Source organism: Podarcis raffonei, chromosome 3, assembly GCF_027172205.1.
Source record: "Podarcis raffonei isolate rPodRaf1 chromosome 3, rPodRaf1.pri, whole genome shotgun sequence".
NCBI lineage: Eukaryota > Metazoa > Chordata > Lepidosauria > Squamata > Lacertidae > Podarcis > Podarcis raffonei.
In genome coordinates, this window is record NC_070604.1 from 109,395,393 (window position 1) to 109,409,741 (window position 14,349).

The window sequence follows — 14,349 nt, forward strand, 5'->3', positions numbered from 1 at the left end:
TCCACCGCTGCCACCGACAGCGGCAAAGGCGGAGGAGGAAGTAACAGCCCAAAAGGGACCCTCACTCGAGTATAAGCTGAGGGGGGCTTTTTCAGCATAAAAAAATGTGCTGGAAAATTCGTTTTACACACGAGTATGTATGGTATATATATATAAACTTGCAAATTGCACAGGAAAAAAGATGCCTAGACATTCCATTGTGGCAACCATAACCCAGGTTTAAGGTGCCATTTGTTGATATACCTGAGATACCTGAGTTTCTAACACTGCCTCCTAGCTGGGGCTGATGGGAGTTGTGGTCCTGAACATTGGGAGGCCCCCTTAGTTGAGGAAGCTTGATGTACGGAATAGTGCACAGACTTTGAAGTGCAATTTGTCAGGCTTGGGGTGCAAGTCTGTCTCAGCAGCCTCCAGCCTGCCGTGAGCATATTTCATCTACGACCCAGAGTCTCCCAAGTACCAAAATTGGCAGTTCATCATCACACGTTTGCAAACTGGATATGCTGCTGCCTTAGGACCATTTCCCAGCAGGAGGTATCCTGGAATGAGTCGGTTGTGGAAGTGGTAGTTCTGTCCTCTGAAACGGCTTACGCAGACATGCACAAAATGGGAGAAGTCCTTCGTAATAAGCACGGGTGCTTTTGTTGTTTCCTAGGTGAATGGAAAAGGTTCTTTGTGGTGTGTGGACCCAGAATATAAACCGAACCTAATACAAGCCCTGAAGAAGCAGCCTTTCCCCTCTGCCTTTTTTTATACCCCACCAGCATCACCACTGAGGTAGGACTCTTGTTGCTCTAAACACAGTGCAATCTGGGACGGGTGGTTGGTGGAATGCAGATTTCCGTCTAGATCAGTGTTGTCCGCAGGTGGTGATACATTTTTTTTTGAAAAAAATAGAACATTAGTTTTGGTTTTGGTAAGTCTGGAAAGTCAGCCATAGCTTAGTGTTGAGAAGGTCCTAGGTTCATCTCCAGACTCCCACACCCTTCTCCAAACATTGTAGCCCTGCAAAGCCATTGCCAGCCAAGATCAGGCAACGGTGGGATGGCTCTGAGTAGGAGCAGAGGAGAGATTCAATTCAGTTCTCATTGAACGGCGAACTTGCGCAGTCTGCCCTTTGTGAAACAAGGCATGAAGCGAAACACAGCCACCCTTCAAAATTGGCACTTCTGTGAATTTTGCGGTGCATTTCTCCAGGCAACAGAGCCATAGAATTGTAGAGTGGGAAGGGACCCCGAGGGTCATTTAGTCCAACCCCCTGCGCGGCAGGAATATCAACTAAAACAGATGACCATCCAACCTCTGTAATGTGTACAAAAATGCTTATACTGGGGTAAAGTGTGTCTGCAGGAATATTAATGTATTGATGGGAAGAGCGTCCAAGCACACATATTAGAGGAAATAGTAAAAAAAGAAGAGGTGTATATCAGGCAAAAATTATATATATATATAAAATGGGAGAAATGTTGCACTGAAACACTGATGAATTTTCATGAGGACTCTTCTATTTTAAAAAAAGTGCAAACTGATTTGAACATATGAAGAACTCAGCTTAGGACTAGAAAAAATGAGAAACACGCACACAGAGAAAATAAGACTTAGCTCAGTCTAAGACAGCTTCACATGTTGACCACCTTCTTTAGATTATCCTTGCTATTCTGCTTGAATATAGGAAGCATCTTTTTAAAAAAACAACGGCAACAGCTGAATGTTTGTGTTAGCTGAGAGAGACTTACTGGAATCTATATCCCAGTGGAACGTCTTGATTAAATGTTATAGGCAGTTTGCATTTGATATCCCTTCTCTGATAGAAAGCATACAGGAGCAGAATGGGTAGGAAGCCATTTTTGGCAATTCCTTCTCCCCCCCCTTACCCTCTGCAGCTCATCCCCTCCCGGTCAGCTCTGAAGGCTCACCACAAAACCTAAAACTAAGGAACTGAGAACAAATTATAAAGATCAAGAGTAGCCAACATGGTGGTCTTCAGATGTTGCTGAATTGCACCTTCCATCATCCCTGACCAACAGGGCACATTGGCCAGAGTTGGTGGGAGCTGGAGACTATCAACACCTGAAGACCTCCATGTTGGCTGCCTCTGATAAAGAGATCGTATAGATTTTAACTAGGCTTGCTTCCAAGTAAGTGTTTTGAAGATTGTAGTTGCAAGCTAAAATTAATTTTCTGATCGCATTTGGGTTATGCAGAACTTGTTTTTTTGCATGGGAGAGATTGGGGGTATTTATGCTCCCAGTTTAGAAGATGAGCCAACTGTGCCTGATAGAAAGCAAATGAACTTGTGGTGGGAGAAAATGGAGCTCATAGCCCAGGTCACCACCGCCAGCCTACGGAAGAAACAGTTTGCCCGCTGCAAACACAGGAATGCCTTTCAGCCAAGGTTGCCCCTTGATGACGTGCAGTGAGGAGAAATCCATTCCAGCAACGAATCCAACGGAGAAAATATCAATTGGTGTTTTACGCAAAACTGACGCTCTGCCCAATTAACGAAAGAGTTAGATGCGCTCTAAAAATCGACACAACTAATCAACTTTAGGAGAAATCTTTAACCTGACCAAGATGGAAAGGCCTTCCTGGCAAAGCGCCAAGGCTGAAATGAAATTTTGGGAGTCCCTTAACAACAAAAAGTCAAGCCTGTATCCATGTCTGGCATGAACTGAAAAACAGCTGACGTGCTTTGCTTTTGTTTTTCTTTCTGCCAGAAGCATTGCATATGTAGGAGCACAGAGATCGGAGCTTGGTAGCTCCCAAGGGTGGCTGGACCCTTTGGGATTGGTAGAGTGGAAGGCAGAGAGGACAACAGTCGCTTGAGAAGAGCCTCCCGTTGACTGGTTGCAAGTAGACTGAAGTTGGTGGGCCACAGGTGTTAAATGCTGACAAGATCTCACTCCTCTTTGCAGTTGTGCTGCAGCTTTCTGCACTAACTGCAGATTCCGGATCAGGCACAAGGGAGGGCCCACAGAGAGCGCATTGCATTAATCCAGCCTTGAAGTAACCTATGCATGAGCGACTGTGGCCAGGCTTTCCACTCAAACATGGCTGCAGGAATGCAGCCTGTGTTTTGAATGTGAACGGTAGTGTCATAACTAGAAGATGTCTTGCCAGTTTTTGTTTGGATATTCCAGGGCCCAAGACAGACTTCCTGTTACAGACAGAATGTCAGGTGGGGATGGAGGAGAAACTCGATTCAGTTCGTATGTGAAACAGTTCGCATATGTAACTTGTAGCTTTTTAAACAAGACAACAATCCGAAACATGGCCATCCTTCAAAATTGGCACTTCTCTGAATTTTGCAGGGCCAAACACTGTTTACAAAAATGCATTGGCTGGGCTAAAAATGAAAACAACATGCAAACGATGCATTACCTGAAGGAAAATTGCTTTGCAAAAATGTGTATGTTAGTGGTAAAATTGCATATGAAAATGTTTGTGTTAGGAGAAATTTGCCCTAAAAATGTGGATGAATTTTCACAAGGACTTTAAAAAGAAAATTCTACACTGCTGTAGAAACATGGGGAACTGAAATTGGCAGATTTGCTGTTCTGTCGTGTCAAACTGGCTGCCCTTCATTAGGTTAACAAATACTGCTGCTGAGGAGACGAGGTCCTTTTAAATTCATCAGGGCAGCTAAAAGTTCTGTAGTGTTGTCCCTGAGGTAGATTATGTGCACCACTGCAGGAAGGACGCATGACTTCCAGTCCCCTTTTCCCAAAATAGACCAGAGCGCAGTAGAAATTCTCGCCAGGAGGGCTCCTGTTAACAGATGCTTGTTTCAGACTTTATTCTCCAACTCACTTAGGGAAAATCATCTTTAAAGGAACACACACACACACACAGAGAGAGAGAGAGAGAGAGAGAGAGAGCGCGAGCGAGCATTCTTTACAAAGACGGCTTAAAAAATATGTGGTGGTGTTTGGCTTGAGAACACTTCCCACACACTTTAGAACAGGATTTGCAAGGCCTGTGCTGGAGCTCAGTGTTTGCAGCCCTGGAGTAAAGCCAGATCTAGAGACTGGGGTTTAAAACAAGACAGGAAGAAATGCCAAGGGAAACTCTGTTTCTGAGAAAGAAATGGCAGGGCACGAGGACGCAGGATCAGGATAAAAAGCACAAAACGGTTGCTCATTAACAGAGGTTCTAGTCTTCAGGATTATGGAAACCTGAAGGTGGAATCCAGGAATGTAGTAAATTGCCTTAGACCAGTTCAAACTATTTGCCCAAGTAGCCCAGTATTATCTCACTGGAAGTGGCACTTCGTGATCTTAGGCAGAAGTTTTTTCACATCACGTGTAACAGGAGATGCCAGGGTTGGAACCCAAGACATTCTGCAGCCAGAGTATTGCCCATCACTGAACTCTGTCCCCAATGGGTGCAGAAACGTTTTGGTCTGGCAGGCCAGATCTTTATATCCCAACACCCCACCAGCTAGCTCTGACAGATGGGCAGGACAACTCACTTGTCAATCATCTGATATAATGATATCAGGTGCTCAACAGGTCCCACCAAGTGTGATTGAAATCCCTGTGCACTAGTTGATGGGCAGGAGGTTTGATCCTGTTTTCTGCACCAACTGTGCCTCTGCCTGCCCCACACATATAGGGCATCAGGTGTGCTACAGCTGGGTGTGGTTTGGGGGAAATGGTCTGATAGGCCAAATGGGGACTGTTTCACACATTCCACAGCGGCCAGCCAGGGTTTTTAATCAAGTGTCTTCTCAAAGGGATTTGCAGTCAATCTCCTGATGAGCAAGCAATTATGATAGAGGTGTGTTTTCAGACACCTCTGTCTTGCTCACACTGTCAGTGTTTAGATATAAGCTCCCTTCCACAACTTATTAGTTTCACGTCTTTGAAAAGTAAGTCTGAATAGGCTCTCAGTCTGTGGCAAGCTGTCAAATGTGGCAGTGGGTTTAGATGCAGTCCCTTTATTTCTGTTTTCTTGAGTTCAGTAGCAAAAATGCCAGTTGCAGATATAATATAATAGGCAAGCTAAGCAGTTTTTGACTTTGTTAACTAAATGCCCGCAAAAGAAACCTGTTAGATCACTTTCCGGGACATCAGAAAATGTTCGGCGGCAAGGCGCCCTAGGGATTTGCATAGGGAAACCTCCGAACTCAAATCTTCTCCAGATTACCCACATCACAGATTAGGTCAGCTCTGTAGTACACCAGGTTTAAAACTTACACCAGGCCAGCAGTCCTTGTTGACATTACTTCTGGTACAGGAGAGATCCTGCCATTTTGAAATCATTGAAGGGGCAAATATGGCTAGACTAAGTGAATTCTTTCTTGGTTCAGCACAGTCTCTAAACCTTCTTTCTCCTCTCTTCCAGTGGTTCACCTTCTCCTCACTACTTAACCTCAGTTTTGAAACAGAATCAGGGTCGATCTATCAAAGGTAAGTTGTGCTATCCATTGTCCATCTTTTAGCTCTCCTTTGGGTGGCTTTATAGACGCAGTCTGTGGCCTGGTATAGATGTTGTGGCCAAATTATGGTTTGGTCATCATGAACAACAAATTCCTTCCTGCACTTCCTGGCTTGGGGATTTGAGCACATGGGGAGAGGCAGAAACGCACAAACCCAAAGGCTGTTCACAATGGCCAAACTATAATTTGGCCACAACATTCGTACTGGATCACAAATCACGCAACCTGTGGCCATCAGAAACGTATCAGTTTGCATCCCAAACCATGGCCTAAACCTGTAGATGTGGTTTAGTTGCAGCATCTGAACTCGGCTTGGTTGTTTCCGGAAGTTCTGTTAAAGGTCTTCTCTCTTGACATTTTCAATTCTAGTTTCTTGGACCAGTCTAAGGTCTCATCTGCACTATCCATTTTAAAGCAGCTCTTTACAACTTTCAACAGTCATCTCTTGCCCCAAAGCATCCTGGGAAGTGTAGTTTGTAGAGGATGTCTATTCCTGTGAGAGCCCCATTCCTATCACAGAGCTACAATTCTCAGAGTGGTTTAACAGTCAATCCCTCTTCCCTGGGTACTCTGGGAAATGTAGTTCTGTCAGGAGAATAAGGATCTCCTAACAGCTCCCAATCCCAACAAAGTAGAGTACCTGGAATTCTTTGGGGAAGCCATGACTGTTTAGAGTGGTTCAATACTGTTTTGAATACATAGTGCAGATGGGGCCTTAAATCACCAATTTCATCTGAACTTTCGTCTCGATTCCATCTTCTTTTTTAACAGCTGCATTTGCAATCAGGACTCCTCTAAATCTTGAATTGCTTTTTCCATTTATCATTTAGATGTTTTTCAGCATCTCAGCTTGTCTTCCCTTTTCACCTTCTCGATTCTCACCCCTCCCTGCCAGCCCCAGCACTTGTTTTGCTTCAGTGATTGTCTGGCTATTCCTTCCAACTTTGTAATTGACTAAGCACTTGGAGGAGATTGGGGCGCTGAACAAGATCTGTGTTGATCCATTTTTAAATTGGTTGTCGCAACGATGTGATCTAGAGGACCAGGGTGGTTGGCACCTATCAGCATGAATGTGGGGGAATCCAGTGTGTGTCAGCTGTGGAAAAGGCACACTAGGGATCTTCAGGAATGGGACCGAAAATTAAAGTGCTGATACCACAGTAGCATCAAAGAAATCTATGGCGCAACCACATTTGGAATAGTGTGTGCAGTTCTGGTCGCCTCACCTCAAAAAGGACATTGTAGAGCTTGAGAAGTTTCAGGAAAAGGCACCAAAAATGATCCAAGGGGATCGAGTAACTGCCCTATCAGGGAAGGCCACAACTTTTAGACCCTTAGCTTAGAGGTGTGTTAAGAAGGGATGTGGTGCAGGTATATAAAATGATTCATGCTCTGGAGAAAAAAGTTTTTCTCCCTCTCTCATAACGCTAGAACACATTGGCATCCAATGACGTTGAATGTTGGAAGATTCAGAACAGACAAAAGAAAGTAGTTTTTCTTGCAGTGCGTAGTTAAAGGAGAGAATTCGCTGCTACAGGATGCAGTGATAGCTTCAAATGAGGATTACACAAAAGCATGGATGATAATAATAATAATAGTAAATTTATTTGTACCCTGCCCATCTGACTGGGTTGCCCCGGGCACTCTGGGTGGCTTCCCATATATATAAAAAAGAAAAAAAAATAAACATTAAATAGCTTCCCTCTATAGGGGAAGAATAGAATCATAGAATTGTAGAGTTGGAAGGGACCCCAAGGGTCATCTAGTCCAACCCCCTGCAATGCAGGAATCTCAGCTAAAGCATCCGTGACAGATGGCCACCCAACCTCTGCTTAAAAACCTCCAAGGAAGGAGAGTCCACCACCTCCACTGTCAAACAGCTCTTACTGTCAGAAAGCTCTTCCTGATGTTTAGTCAGAATATCCTTTCCCGCAGCTTAAAGCCAATGGTTCGAGTCCTGCCCTCTAGAGCAGGAGAAGACATAGCCGGTATGGCTATGTTTCACTGCCTCCCCTGTCAGAGGCAGTATACTTCTGAATGCCAGTTGCTGAGAATCACAAGCAGGAATTGCAGGCATCCCATGGGCATGTGGTTGGCCAATACGAAGACAGGATGCTGCATTGGGTGGGCGGGCAGGGCTTGGCAATTGCTTGGCTCTGAAGCTCACTAGGTATCCTTGGTCCAAGACACTTTCCTTACTTCTCTTCCTGAACCATGGGTAGGCAGGCTAAGGCCTGGGGGCCGGATCCGGCCCAATCGCCTTCTAAATCCGGCCCGCAGATGGTCTGGGAATCAATGTGTTTTTACATGAGTCGAATGTGTGCTTTTATTTAAAATGCATCTCTGAGTTATTTGCGGGGCATAGGAATTCGTTCATTTCCCCCCTCCCCAAAATATAGTTTGCCCCCCCCAAGGTCTGAGGGACAGTGGACCGGCCCACGGCTGAAAAAGTTTGCTGACCCCTGTCCTAAAAATGAAGTGTGTTTTTAAAAGCATGGTCATGTTTCATTCCTCTAGATGAAACCTAATGGGAGGCAATTTCTTTTTCCTTTTCCAGACTCTGATATTGATGCTGCTACTGCCATGATGCTGTTGAATACTTCCATTGAAGAAGGCATTTTAGATTGTAAGTAAAAATAAGTTTTTGCTGCCTTTCTGTTTCTCAGTGCTGCTGCTGTATTAAATCCCTTTTCAAATGTAAAATTTTAGTTAGAGCAGCTGATGGTTTCACACAAAACACTTGAGGCCATTTATTTCTGGTTTGTTTGTTCGTTTGTTTTAAAAAGCTCTCCTTTAGAATATTGATTTGTGACATGAAATGAAATAATGTACACCCTGTTTGCTTGGTAGAAAGTCCCATTGTGCCCAGCTGGACTTACTTGCAGGTAAACGTCCTTAGGATTACAGCACAAGCTAAATCTCATTACTTTGAAACAGTACCGCATCTTGAAATGCATATATGGCTTATTTATTTCTAACTGTAATCTTCAATACTGACAGCTCATATTAAACTATTAATGTTAAACTAAGACAGTTTTAACGAAGCAGTTGGTTACTCTATTCAAATCCTTTACCCAAATTACGCTTTTATTCCCTCCAACCCAACCCCCCCATTCAGCCTCATCTACACTATAACTGAGAATTCTGCTAGAAGCCTCTTTTCCAACCCTTTGCTGAGCTTTTGTCCTGCAGCAATGCCCTGGAAATATTCCCTGTAATACTCCTCCTACCTGTCACCGTTCAAAGATGTTCCTCACTTCTCTTCTTGGCTCTGCAGACAGGCCTTTTCTCCCTGCCTTTTCACCCTAGGTTGGCTAGTTCAAGTAGGCCCAGCAAGTCTTGGGTCACTGTGCCTCTCCTCCTGCCTCTCAGGTCTTCCTCCTCCTTCCTCCCCATCCCTCTCCTTCAGCTTCTTTCTTCTTCTGGCTCTCTGCTGACCAGTGCTGGGCTATATATACACTCCTCTGGCCCAACCCCAGCCAATCATGCAGTGTAACTGAAAATTCTAAACCTGCACCCACCAATCAAAAGACGCACGCCTTCTGTCCTTCATTTGCATTCTGAGAATTCAAACGCCAACCCTTCCTCACAGCTGTCAGTTAAGGCCCTGTTCAGCCACAGTTAAACCAACTGTCGTCGGACCAGACAGAAAACTTCCCACATAAATGTACGTTCCGAATCAAATGTTTGGAATGCCTTACACAATGCATGGGATTTCTCAACAACAGGGTCCAATAAATTTTGAAGGGCACCGTGGTGACTATTATTAATATATTTGCGTACTGCCCTTCATCTGTAGATATCGGAGCGGTTCGTGACATAAAAATACAAAAAACACAAATGAAAAAACACCAGTTTCTGGTGTCTTTAAATTTATTTATTATTTTTAATGATTTTATTGATAAATCAGGACAACAACAAAAAGAAGAATATATATAATATCAATAAAAAGATATTAGAAATTAGATAATGACAATAAAAGTTACAAAAGTAATTAAATTTATTTATTATGCCTGTTTGTTATGGGACGGGGGTGGCGCTGTGGTCTAAACCACTGAGCCTCTGGGCTTGCCGATCAGAAGGTCAGCGGTTCAAATCCCCACGACGGGGTGCGCTCCCGTTGCTCGGTCCCTGCTCCTGCCAACCTAGCAGTTCGAAAGCACATCAAAGTGCAAGTAGATAAATAGGTACTGCTCCGGTGGGAAGGTAAAGGGCGTTTCCGTGTGCTGCTCTGGTTTCACCAGAAGCAGCTTAGTCATGCTGGCCACATGACCGGGAAAAACTGTCTGTGGACAAATGTCGGCTCCCTCTGCCTATAGAGTGAGATGAGCGCCGCAACCCCAGAATCTTCTGCAACTGGACTTAACTGCCATGGGTCCTTTACCTTTTTATATCTGTTTGTTAAACTTACAGCATGTCCTTCCTTTGAAAGCAGCCCAGAGCACCAAACACATTTGTAATAAAAACACAATTAGAAATAAAGTGAAGACGTATTTAAAGAAGGTTTTTGGCATCTAAAAACAACAGATCGTAACAAAATCATGTGTCTGGACAGGCCTGCCAAAACAGAAAAGTTTTCAGCAGGGGTCTAAATCAGCATTTCCCAAAGTGGGTGGTCCTGCCCCCCCCAGGGGTGGCGGGATTGTCTGGGGGGTGCTAAGGGGTCACAGAGGCGGCGGCAGGGGGGGCACTGGAGGTGTAAATACCGGTAACTATCAGACTTTGGAAAGCTGGTATCACTGGATCAAATTCACCCAATTTTTAAAAATAATTAAACCACTGCACATAGTTTTAACTGGATTTTGGATAAATGTGCCATTAATGGTTACTGTTTTGAATTGTATCGCGTTGTTATTTTCCTTTGTGGGTTGTGGAAACCGCTATTCTGAATAAAGCTTTTTGTAGGGTACGGGGTAATAGGGATGAGTTAATGGAGTTAAGTGGCCCAGAAATCTTTGGGAACCTCAGGTCTAAAAGATGGTGCTTGCCGAACGCTGGTATTGGAAACCTGACCCCTTTCATGGAATCATAGAATTGTAGAGTTGGAAGCGACCCTGAGGGTCATCTAGTCCAACCCCCTGCAATGCAGGAATCTCAGCTAAAGCATCCATGACAGATGGTCATCCAATCTCTATTTAAAAACCTCCAAGGAAGGAGAGTCCACCACCTCTCGTGGGAGTCCGTTCCACTGCCGAACAGCTCTTACTGTCAGACAGTTTTTCCTGATGTTTAGTCAGAATCTCCTTTCTTGTCGCTTGAAGCTGTTGGTTCGAGTTCTACCTTCCAGAGCAGGAGAAAACAAGCTTGCTCTCTCTTCCATGGGAAAGCCCTTAAGATATTTGAAGGTGGCTTTCGTTATTTCCTCTTTTCCAGGCTAAACATAGCCAGCTGCAGAAAAGCCCACCCAAAACATCTGGAGGGCATCAGGGTGGGGTGGGGTGGGGAGGCGAGGCACTGATCCCTCCCGCTTCTGACAAGACTCTTTATTTTCCTCAGGTAAGAAGCCGCAGCCTCTCAAGCTGTCCAAGAAAAGGAATTACGTCAGCACGTTCCAAAGCCACGGCAAGTCAAGTCCCGGGGGGAGCGATTTCCCCGTCCCCAACATTGACCCCAACGAGGACCACAACTACAGTGCCAGCAGCGTGGCCTCGCAGCGCTGCGTGTCGCCCTCGAGTGTGTCTTCCCTGTCGTCCGTCGACGAGGTCTACGAGTTTGTCTCCGAAGCCAGCCGGGTGGGGAGCGAGGGCAGCGAAGGGTTCCACAGCGAGGTGGACACGGACGGAGACGACCGCGAAGAGGACGATGACGACGACCCCCTGGCCGATAGCGGCTACACCTCGCAGCCGTGCCTCGCCACCTCGGACAAGGCCCAGCCTCGCAAGAAAGCCCTGGAGGAGCTGTGCCTAGAAATCGACGAGGAACTGAAAGAGGCGGCCGGGTCTCTGCTTCATCTAGCCGGGATTAGCCCCTGTCTAGGCTCCCTCATAAGTACTGCAAAGACCAATAGCCAGAAACGAAGGAGAAGGAACGACGTCACAGCCTGAGAAGTGTGTTTGGGGACGGGGGGGGGGGGGAGAAGATACGTCTATCAATAGAGATAAATGCATATTTTATTTTTTAGCGTGGCAATACTCCTCTACTTTTTACCCTTCACAAGGGAGATCAAAGCCATAAAAGGACTTTTTGTTCATGTATTTTTATTTTCACAGATTATAGTTTTGCAATTTGTTTCTTTTTCTAATTGCAAAAGCGGTGGTTTTGAAGCATTGAAGAGTGGATTACAATTGTGCAAAACAGGTGGGACGGGGGCAAAACAAACCAACCAACAAACCAACACAGCAGTTCCTTCTCCCTGGTAATTTTAGCAAAGTTGAATATTTGAGTTTATTGGAGGAGTGGGTGCCAGTATCTCTATCATCTCATACCTTGTACATCTCTTTGGGTTTGGAACCTGGGGGCTTCATTTGACCTGTCTGAGTTCATCAGGCTCTGCGCAGAGAACAGGGCAGCCAATCAGATGTTGGGAGCTGGACTGCAGCTTCCTTCTGCCCTCCCCATTGGCTGTGCTGGCAGGGGTTGATGGGAGTTGTAGTCCAACAGCATCTAGAGGGCCACACATGCCCCATTTCCTCCAATGGGAGTGAAGAATTGTGCCTTGCTTCCTGGCGCACCTGTTCCGCAGCGAGGCCCGGTGCTTGTATGTTATGGCGCATAAAGTCCAATGTGTAGTCTGTCTTTCTCTAATTTTTCGGGGAGAGGGTGGAGTGGATGCAGTGCCTGCATTGAACTCTACACATGTAGTTCTCAGCCTGCATAATTTTTGGCCCTCAAAGATCAGTCGGTGGAGAACAAGTGGGAAAAGGCTACATGGACTGTCTCCTGTTCCAGACTGACATGCAATTCACAAATCCCAGGTGGGACTGAAAGTGGAGGGAGGTACATTGGGAGCAGGAGAACAAGCAGGTGCAATCCTGCCCCCTCTCTCTGTGCCCACGGGCTCCTACCTCTCTCGGTTCTAGACCAGGGGTAGTCAACATGGTGCTCTTCCAGTTTTGTATTCCATCTTCCACCCTTCTTGATCAATGTCCATGCTGGTTGGGGCTGATGGGACTTGGGAGTCCAGCAAGAATGGAAGGGCATGGAGTTGACTATCCTTGATCTGGTTCTGACACCTTCACGTGTTCTGATTTAAGTATTTGCAAACGCAGGATAAGGTCTACCAGCTTTCAGCTTGGCTTCCGTTGTTGCATAATTGTCTCATGTGCAAGTCGAGGGTCTGGAATAACCTGAATAGTAGACAACTGCCATGGTGGGTCAGTTACCGATTGACTGATGTCTGCAGTGATAACACAGGGAGGGTGTTGGGAATGCAACATGTAAACGTGGATGTTTTTGAGACTCTAATCTTGAAGGGTTAATCTCCACTCTTGTTTTCACCTTCCTTGGAACAGCACAAAGTAAGGAGCTGGTTCCTTTTCTTGTCTTTCTTTCTTTCTTATATTTTATTATTATACTTTAGATCTTCAGCGCACACTTTTATTAGCAAACCCAATGTTCTTTTGGTCTCGATAGCCAGATTGAGTGAAAAATGTTGACTGCTAAAATTGTAAATGGCTGTTGCACAGAGAACTTGTAGTTACATGTTCAGGTGAAGCATAATGAAATGGGTTTCTTTCTTTTCTCTTTAAGGTTACAGTGGTTGATGCTGGCCTACTTCTCACTGAGGAGAAAAGCTTGTTCTGGACTGGACCATTTTAGGCTACAGGTGAGGGCACACACAATTGATTACTGTTCTGCATGAAGCAGAAAATCTCAAATAGGTGTCCAGGGGAAGGACTCTAGCCTGGCTTTCTTCCTGACATCAAGTTCTTTTAAACGTAAAAATCATTCAAATCGCCGTGCAGCTTTACACTGTGTGAGCCCCCACCTGCAGTCAGAAGCAGAACCGTACAAACAGAGCTGGCAGCCTCAATGAGGACTAGGTTCTTGAATGCATTCTTACTCCACTTGGAAAACCGACCTTTTTTCCTTCTCTTCTACTGTGTGCTTCAGTTTTGCACTGTATTAACCTAGCATCCCTCAAGAAGACAGTATATAATACGCAGCCTTAAAGGGCACCGTTTTTTAACGTGTGCGCGGGCAGAGTTACGCTCCCTCCTTAAGACTCTGAGAGGAGCTTAGGAAATGCCTGCGGTTGATGGTTAGCCGTCCGTCCCATCTTCCTTGGGGAGCAGTGACCGTTGGAGTGAAATCCTGACTCCTGTTAAAATCAGCGGGAATTTTGCCATGGTTCGTGCAGCCAGAATGGCACCTTTCTTTTTATCCATTATCGCAGCAATAATATCCCCTCCCTTGTCAAGTGTCAAGGAAGCCCAAGAGCTCTGTGCTTGCTCTTCCGCCAACACAGTATTCTAGCGCGTGCTTAAAGTGTAATGTGGGAATGGTAAAGATGCGCCTGTGAAGCCCTGAGTGCGGGCTAAGTCCAGGTAATGATCTAGACACCTTCCATCTTCCGACACAGCCCTTTCTGTGCGATGACATATGCCTCGTGCATGGACTTCCACGGGAAACTTTTGTGTATTTTACCATTCCCACGAACCATGACACAGGGTGTTTGTGTCCTCCTGGGTCTTCTGTGTTGTTTGGCTGCTGTTAGGCAGATGGAGGCATCGTTGCCTGAATGGTGCGGCCAGTCTGCCATCCAGGGGCAAGTGTGTAGTCCAGTCTAGACCTTTTGCTGTTCCTGGCACTTGTAATGATGAGTTTGGGAGATGGAGGGAAGGACCGAGGGGGGTGGGATGGATCCCGCACCCATGTCCTGTTGGGAAATGGCCCTGACTGGAGTGAAATAGTAGCCTGGGAATGGATTGTCACGGTGCCACTGGAAAGATCTCCCATGTCAGTCCCGT

At 45.6% G+C, this 14,349-nt stretch overlaps 1 protein-coding gene across 4 annotated transcripts in view; it reads left to right on the top strand.

Annotated features, from left to right (window-relative positions):
• The window catches only part of FOXN2 (forkhead box N2), a 47,679-nt gene extending 33,770 nt beyond the window's left edge, over positions 1-13,909 (top strand). For 3 of the 4 annotated variants that reach the window (XM_053383575.1, XM_053383576.1, XM_053383577.1), the window contains exons 3-6: positions 656-777; positions 5,347-5,411; positions 7,998-8,066; positions 10,919-13,909. In XM_053383575.1, the coding sequence (XP_053239550.1) occupies positions 656-777; positions 5,347-5,411; positions 7,998-8,066; positions 10,919-11,484 (822 nt within the window). In that variant the 3' untranslated portion in view covers positions 11,485-13,909. The remainder of the gene's footprint in view (positions 1-655; positions 778-5,346; positions 5,412-7,997; positions 8,067-10,918) is intronic. The other variant, XM_053383578.1, reaches the window with a different exon arrangement.
• The last annotated feature ends 440 nt before the right edge of the window (positions 13,910-14,349 follow it).